General features: G+C 34.7%; 1 protein-coding gene across 2 annotated transcripts; it reads right to left on the reverse strand.

Annotated features, from left to right (window-relative positions):
* Positions 1–1,101: 1,101 nt before the first annotated feature.
* LOC127808314 (uncharacterized) lies at positions 1,102–6,334 on the reverse strand. Of its 2 annotated transcripts, XM_052346808.1 has the most exons (4): positions 2,529–6,334; positions 2,352–2,428; positions 2,072–2,245; positions 1,102–1,959 (listed from the first exon to the last, which is right to left on the reverse strand). In XM_052346808.1, the coding sequence occupies exons 1-4, from the start codon at positions 2,878–2,880 to the stop codon at positions 1,873–1,875; spliced, it is 690 nt and encodes a 229-aa protein (XP_052202768.1). In that variant the 5' UTR covers positions 2,881–6,334; the 3' UTR covers positions 1,102–1,872. The 2 variants fall into 2 exon arrangements, 1 of the variants encoding a protein (XP_052202768.1); XR_008024908.1 differs by having other exon boundaries at positions 1,102–1,288; positions 1,459–2,245; positions 2,352–6,334.
* Between the last annotated feature and the right edge of the window lie 2,538 nt (positions 6,335–8,872).

Raw genomic sequence — 8,872 nt, forward strand, 5'->3', positions numbered from 1 at the left:
TCTTGGTCGACTAACCTTAAATCTTGGTCGACTAACCTTAACCCTTGGTCGACTAACTCTTTGAGTCTGTCGACAGATGGGTTCCCTTGATCAACTAACTGCTTTCCCTGTTATTGTCTTTGTCGACTAAGTGACATGTTTTCTTTATGACTTGGTCGACCAACCTATTTTATTTGTCGACCAAACTTATGATTTTTAACAAATCTGTCGACTAACCATTTCTCTTTTGTCGACTAAGTCTTTCACATATTTCATAACGGCTAGTTTTTAGCCGCATTTAATGCTCGCCCAACCACCCACATTTTCAAATTACTAAATCAAAACATCACAACAAAACCACCCACTTTCAAGTCAATAAACTCCTATTGTTCTAAATCTACATGAAATAACAGCTAAAGGGTGCATCTGCGATGCATTAATGTTCCAAACAACTTGACAAACTCTAGCATAAATAGAAAAATACACCATATGTATTGTATGTTTTTATTCATTGCGTCTCGCGGGCCATTGGCTTTTGCGTTGGGTCTTGTCATTGTATCATCCTGGGTATGCCCAGTGATATCTTGTACACTTTTTGATCTATACACATTTACCTTTGATAAAAAAAAAAAAAATACACCATATGTCAAATTACTAATAATAAAGCAAAAAAGAAAGTTAACTCAATCTACACAAAATATTATATGAGATTTCAATTAACACGCTCAATGTTAACTTCCTTTTTTGGGCTATTGGCTTTGAAGGATCAACATCAGTTCCACTACAAATATTCTTACCCAGGTCTTGGGAAGACAGATAACCAACTGTATCAGATTCTTGTTTTCTCCTTTTGGAGTTTGCAATTCCCCTGTTTTGTTCCAGTAGAGGAAATAGAACACCAAGGTCACATTACAAATGAAAAAACACAATGAATGCAGCATCTTTTGTTAATAAACCAAAGGTAGAAATGATCATCAATCTTATGCTTACTATATACATGGATAGTCCCCTGAAAAAAGAAACAACACGAGTAAAAGGACTCCTCCCACCCCCCTTTTGGTGAGTGGGGGCATACATTAATTAAACAAATAATTGGTTACACATATCTTAGTATCTTTTACAACTTCAAAAGAAAACACTGAAAACCTAAACTGTCCAAGAAAATTCACCATCAAGCTTCAAGGGCTTCTGCTTGTTCAACATCAGGGTTTGGTTTATTTGACGTATTCTTCAATTGAGTACTCATTTTCGTTGCTTGTCTCAAAAATCTTCTGCTAGGAGCCACTCAAATTGGTCTTCCCATACATAACTGTTATAAAACAGGTGCTCAAGAATAAAGTTTTGCACAACAGACAAAATCTAATATGCTTTGAACCGAAAAATAAATAAATAAATAAAAGAAAATAAGCAGCACAATATAGGGAAATGACATCTTATAGAACAAATTAGGCAGGCACGAGTAACTTCTCCAAAACATACCTTTCCTTGAAAAGCAGTGAGAGTAGCTTCAGCCTCCTTGGAATTGGAGAATACAAATCCATACCCAACAGACCTTGGATTTTCATGAAATATAATTTCCGCAAAAACAACATTGGCATTTTCAGAATTGAAAAACTCCTTAAGATCCTCAGCCGTGATTTCGTATGAAAAATTTGCAACAAACAAGTTGCGGATAGGCACGAACTTACGCTGCATGGCAAAATAAGGTTTCTTTTTCCGTGGCCTCGCCCAATTGAGCTTAGGATGCGTTGTTTAGTTCACACTAGCAACTTCAAAATCTGAACAAAACCAAAGCTAAAGAAGGATTCTCCAAGGAATTTTTGAGTTTTCAAACAAACTAACCTTATACTTAGTAACTTACACTTAGTGAACCACTGCTTTTTACAATGTCAATTACTTCATAATGTTTGATGTTGATGAACTCACAACTTGTTGGCTTGTAGTTATTGTCGGAGATGCAAACATTTGTAATGAAGAAGCCTATATATGTATATATATCATGGGTTATGTTAACAAGTCTATTAGAAAAGTGTTCTCAATATAAAGACCTACAAGTTAAAATAGGTTATTAATACATATAGAATTGATGTACCTCCTGTGACATTAAGAAATCATTTGAGAGGAATTCCCTATGTTGAGACGTAACATTCCACGGTTGAAACAAGCCTTGAAGTGATAAGCTTGCATGTGGAAATGTGTCTCTTATATGCATCCATTGCCAACTATTATTGTTATAATATCCTTGTTGCGCCATTCCAACCACCCCCTACATAAATATAAAAGAAAAATATTGATCATTCACATAAAATAACGTAATTAAAAGGAGAATTAATAACAAACATTTCCTTTATAAAAATAAGATCGTTGTTTACCGCCTCTACAACATGATTAGAGTTTAAGGCTCCTCCAGTCATGACGTGGGCTGCATCCCTATTACCTGTCATGCCATCTTAAAAAGACGTCGTGTTATTTTTCTTTATCACATACATAAAATCCTGTAAATGAATATATTAATGCAAGTATACAAGTAAGTTTGGTTAGTAACTGACCCATTACTTTTGGTGAATTCTTCTTTCGTGATTTGCTTTCCAATGGACCTTTAATTCTTTTGCTAGATTGGCCTTTAAAGCGTCTTTTTGTTGGCTCTCTCAATTGTGCCTCCTGCTGCATGTTTGATACCGATTTATGATGTGTGTTGATTGGAATACTCTTGTTCACATCTTCATCAGAGGCTATAAAGGCGTCAATTTTTGCTTGTACTTCTAGCAATAGTGATTTGCTTAATGAAAAAACATCAATACACCTTGAACCCTTCGACACAATTCTTTGTGAAATATGTGATAACTCACTATAATGAGCTGTTAGCATTGGATCGTTGTCATTTGAAATTATCTCTCCCATGGGATCACAAATAACTTCATATGTAGCTGCTCGTGTCCATCTTTTCAAATAGTATTCAGGAGGTAAACTTTTGAACTCTAAGTGGCGGAACAACTTCAATGCATGCGAACAAAGGATTCCATCGAACTCAAATTTTCTACATGTGCATGACACTGTTTGTTCCAAGTGGTTGTATGTAAGTGTGCAAATCCTTTTTCGACCTTCAATCTCTTTAGCTCTATAAGTACGAATAGTTCCATCATCATTCTCCAATTCCAATGACAACTCAATAGTTTGCTTAATACATTCTTGAAACCAATAAAATATTTTTTTTGTATATTTTCATGCTGCTTCACGCTCTACAGACCAATTACAAATAAAATTAGGTGTTGTTTGTTGTGTTAAATGTTCAGCCTCCCTTTCTTTTTCACGGCGATTATCCATGGCCCTAGAGTATAGACTTACAAACTCCCGAAGAACAATTCTACCATGATTAAAATAATCCTTCAAAAACTTATTGATACTTTCACTTCTCTGTGAAATAGTCATGCCAGCACAAAAGTGAGCATGACTATACACTTGAGCCCATTTCTTTCTCAACTTATATGTTCTTTGCAACCACTCATTACCTCTTAGCCCATTATCTTCAAGCAATTTGTCCCAACTTTGTTCAAATTCTTCAACTGTTTCTGGATTGTAAATACAAGCTTTGAATTGTGGTGCAAATGTTTTATATCCATTATTACTCAAATTCTTTGCAACATTTTGACATAAATGCCACAAGCACAATCCATGGTGGGCTTCAGACAATATCGCATCAACAACACTTGATATAGCTGCAGACTGATCTGTAAATATGCTTTTCGATTTTTTTCCTCCCATAGCCTCAAAGAAAGTAGTAAATAACCACATTACCGCATCAATTGTTTCACCATCTAGTAGACCACATCCAAAAAGTGATGTTTGCCCATGATGGTTGATGCCAACAATTGGTGCACATAACATATCATAATTGTTTGTTTAAAATGTTGTATCGAAACATATCACATCACCAAATATCCCATAATCTCGTCTCGATTTTGCATCACAAAAAAATACACTGCATATCTCACCATCTTCATGGGTTCGTAAAGAGTAAAAAAAATGTTTGTTTTCCCCTTTCTTTTGTTTGAAGTATTCAAGGAGACATTCGGCATCACCAGTCTTGAAAAATTTAGCCCGTGTTCTTTGCAATAAATTGTTACAATCAGCTTTTGTGAAATTAAGGTTTTGGGCTCCACCAACTTCTTCACACATGTAGGAGAAAATTTGTCCTTGTTTTATTCCAGAGGAACGCATTTTCTTCATAAGTTCAGCTTGTGAAAAATCGATTTTCCTTTGAGACCTCAAATAATGGGAATGCTGAAGTGGGACAAGATCATGAGTATGCTCCGATTTGAACTCAATTAGTCTATACTTATCGTCGGAAACCCATTTAATCACAAATTTTGCCTTATAGTCAAATCACCGAATATCTCTTTTTTTTTTCAGGTGTCTTGATTTTTTTGGAAGTGCCCTCACATGAACAAACTAGTGCTTGCCGTTGGATTTTATTTTTGTCAGATCTATTCTTGTTTGTTCTTAATATCCTAACACTGAAGCCAACTCGCCTTGCATATGTATTATAAAAATCATATGCTTCTTTTGTTGTGTCAAATGTCATTCCAATTTTTGGATCTACCTCGCAATTTATATCCTCTTCATACTGATCATTTGAAACCCCATATCCTTCATCAACTATAGGAGATTTCTCATCATCACTAAAATTCAAGTCTTGAATACTCATTCCCTCACAAGAACTAGTGATATTTGCATCCATCAGTAAAATCCAAGTCTTTAACTATGACAAACTAGGTTGTATGTTTTAAACAAATGAAAGAAAATAAAATAGTGAGATCAACTACATTTGTGACTTTTTACCACTTGATACTTAAAAGAATAGCACTTCCATAATCACAAACAATCATACAATGTTGTTAGTGCTAGTGAAAGAAGATTGATAACAGTCAACAAATGTTTACAAAGAGAATAAGTTATGAATTTGATATTCAGATGAAACATACTAAGGCGATGTTCGGAAGCAAAAAGAGAGAGAGGGTAGAGAACATAAGCCCATACAGTGGTAATCAAATGATAAATACATCAATTTTAGGTCTTAAAAGCAGTTAATATGTATAGTTGATTCATCTACTTAATATGTGTGATGGTAGGGTACCCTAATAAAGTAAACTCTCATCGGCAATCTTAGCCATCAATTATGGGTTATTATCATTGCTGTCAAATTTTTTTAATAAAGAAACCCTTTAAAAGGAAAATTTTATAAGATGCCTATAAGGCCAGCTATGTTATATGGAACATCATTTTGAGCAGTAGAGCATCCATATGTACAAAATATGAACGTAATAGAGAAGAAGATGTTAGGGTAGCGGTGTAGCAATACAAGAAAAGATAAAACTAAAAATAAGGTCATTCATTTATAACAAGGTTGGAGTAGCTCTTATTGACAAGCTCTTTTACCCATTTGTGAAGAATAATGCAAACTACTTGTTTTCAAGTGAGGGTAGATAAAATTATGGTGAATTCTGCATTATTGTAGTTCAAGAAAAGTTTGGATTGCTTTGGTGAAACTCTCTTGTCAAGTATGAACATGTAACTAACAACATATCAAGAATCTCACAATGTGGAAAGTATGAAAATGTAAAGTTGTTGATACCGTGATCTCACCATCTATTCTCTTAAGGCGAGTTCTATTAGTTTTTTAGTTAGAATGTTCTTCTATCTGCCCAAACAAACAACTAATTAGTTTTGAAAAAGACCATCTCTGATTACAAAAGAAATAAAAACACAAAAGCAAACAACTAATCAACATTAATTGTAACATTAGTTTTATATGGTTAGAGTCTTAATTGTAACATTACATTCCCTATTAAATATATATTAATTGAAAATTTTAAGGGTACATATATCATATTTCAAGAAAGAGTAAAAAATCATAATAACCACAAAATTTTTCAAACAGAAAAGAATGGTTCAAGTTTAGGGGACAAAAGTATAAGTAGTAGTTTGAGCTATACATATAAAGACAGTGGCTTCCATCTTCGAGAAATTGCTCCAATAAACATGAAAACTAAATATTCACTTATATTCTACTGGTAAACCAATTGAATCAATGTTCTTAACTGTAAACTTAAATATTGAATAGGACTTCGGAGATGCACGAAAGCAAGTGAAACAATGTCAAAAAATCCGTTCAAAGATGCACGAAATCAAATCGTTAAAAGAGAACAGGGAGACGTCGGAGCATTTTCAAAAAACTAAAGTAACATTTACCTGAAGAAGGGCGAGAACAGAGAGACGCCGCTGCTGGGGGGACGCCGGAGGTCCGACGTCGGTGGTGATACTGGTGAGGACGCCGGTGCTATTGCTGGGGAGTGAGAGAGTGAGAGTGAGAGAGAGAGAGACCCAGATAAGGGTGGGGGGCGATAATTTTTGGCTGCCTCGGGGGGGTAAAATTTTGGGCAGTAATATTTGGCTGCCCCCATTATTTTTAACACTAAAAATAACGAGGGTCATGTTCACCCCCGTTAAAGGGGGTGAACAAAATCATACTCTGGCAACACGCCTATACATACATCACATACATTATATCTTATCTATATATATATTATCTTATGCTTTCCTTCCACTCCATTCCATGTGCTTGCAATTTATTTCAATGTGAACCGTAGATTCTCATCCCTCGGTTGATGCCCACGGTTACCAATATATATATTCTTTATATATAATATATTATATCCATATAATATACCATATTAATATAAAAGTTATTTACTAAAAATCCCATTTAGATATTACTTTAATTGCTATTATACCTTAATATCAAATTAATAATTATTGAGATACTTAAAACTCATAATCAATTATTCCAAATTACTCGATAAGGCCGATTTTGTCCTTGCGCCCACACAGGATTTTTATTCCATCTGAAAATACTTTAGGGTTGCCTCCCTAAAAAAAATCGAACCACCCCTAGGGTCTCCTCAACTTCCCAGAAGTCTCTTACGACCATTTAATACTGACATCTATTCAGACTTATATAAAAATTATTTCAGAATTTATTTCCAATTTAACTGCCTCCAGCATTATCAATCTCATCTTGAGACGCTCACCAATCTCATGCCCTCTTCCCTAGACATCCCAGTCCCGAGGCATTTCATGCCGTCGATTCAATAATTTGTCAATTTCCTCAAAATCACATATAAGTCAATAAATCACCTTAAAACCCATAAATTAATTATTTTCAAAATTAGGGATGTTATATAAAATCTTTGAGTGTGCTTCCAATTTATTCCCCCTTATCAATGGTCACTACTAGACAAAGAGGGAATGACCATAAGTTGGCTATAGTTAGGGTCGAGTTGCGACTGAAAAGTATTAAGATATCAAACGGGAAGTTTGTATATTTTGAAGATTAGAATTTTTCCTTTAGCTGGAAATTTAGAAGAATCTTTCGGCTTTTAGAGAATTTGCAAAATAAAACCTTACGCTAGTATCTGGGACTAAAAAGGATATAAGGATCAATGATAAACTAAAGATTGTGATTCAGAACAAATCTTGGAGATAAAAGATTTCGGGATAAGAGAATTTCGAATGCGACTTTGATGTTCTAGGGAAAAGTTACATGTACTGTATAGATTTAGAGATTGAATGATATTTCAAACTTAAAGGGATGATTATACCTAAAACTTGAATCAACCTTAGTTGATTTAAGAATGTTAGGACTCGGGAAAAAAGAGCTAACAAGGTGTGCGGCAGCCAAGTCAAAAATTATGCAAAGGATCGTATGGATGACAAGTCTTTATAAACCACATAATTAGCACAATGATTGACAAGGACCAAGGGGTAATCATAAAAATTTTCAGCTTGAGTTTTAAGGCACCAAGTAATGAGATAGGGTTTGCTAAGCTTGATAAGCTAGTAAAGATATCTTGAGATAAAATATAGTGATTAGATCTTAACAGATTGAGAGATTATACTAATTGACCCGCAGGAAGAATTATGAGTGATTTAAAAAACAACTCATAAAGTGAAGAGTCAAGTTGAAAGTCGATCACGAAATAAGATGTCGGAAACATATAAAAGAGGGAAGAGCTTTTAAAACTAGTGATTTGTGATAGACGGAGCATATGGTTGTAACATAAGTTTATAGGAAAGTACGGTTACGCAACCTAGTATAATTTTCAAATACAATAATAGTACTGGATGGATTTCTCATAATTTTGGAAGAGTTGATCATAGCACCTGTAAGGATAGCAACAAGAACGTAAGGTTCCATGATAAGTTCAAAACTAAAGGAGATTAGATTGTAAAAGAAAATCTGAGGTACCGGGAATGGTTGGGATAAGGATGCACCACTCAATTGAATAATATTTTCAGAAAAGAAAATTGAGAATCCAGGAGATCAAGGATTTAAACTAGTAATAATAGAACCATTATAGCTCTCATAGGTGGAACGAAGAATTCTAGCGTAGCGATAACACCATTGGTGTTTGGCATGTAACAACGGATCTGAGCCTAAGGACCAAGGCAAAGGACTGGTGGTTGGCTCGGGATTTAGGGTGTGATACCCATGAGTCGAAGCAACACAGTGAACTGTGGAGACGGCTAGATGCCAAGGTTTGGGCGGCAACGTGGATGTTATGTACGAATTAGAGTCTAAGTTCCAAGGGACCGGAGCATCGTGGTAGGATCCCTAATCATTATGAAAAGGTTTAAGGTTTGGAAGAAGACCTAAGCTAGATAATTGCTTTGTGAATTATGTTAGTTAAAAGAGAATTGAAAGAAAGAAATGTAATCTCGAGCGAAGAAATAATGTTTAACAGACTATTACTAGAAATTTGCGAAAGGATTCTTCTAGGATAATTGCATTCACAATAAGAACTCGTGAAGTTATGGTTACTAAGTAGTGATGAGT

This window comes from Diospyros lotus, chromosome 8 (genome assembly GCF_014633365.1).
Source record: "Diospyros lotus cultivar Yz01 chromosome 8, ASM1463336v1, whole genome shotgun sequence".
Taxonomy (NCBI): domain Eukaryota; kingdom Viridiplantae; phylum Streptophyta; class Magnoliopsida; order Ericales; family Ebenaceae; genus Diospyros; species Diospyros lotus.

Bases quoted from the DNA above. Each gene is read 5' to 3' on its own strand.
- LOC127808314 (XM_052346808.1), bottom strand. From the start codon at position 2,880: ATGGGAGAGATAATTTCAAATGACAACGATCCAATGCTAACAGCTCAT. The intron at 2,429-2,528 runs GTCAGTTACTAA...CGTCTTTTTAAG, and splicing joins GAATTCACCAAAAGTAATGG to ATGGCATGACAGGTAATAGG. The intron at 1,960-2,071 runs GTACATCAATTC...ATACATATATAG, and splicing joins ATTTCTTAATGTCACAGGAG to GCTTCTTCATTACAAATGTT.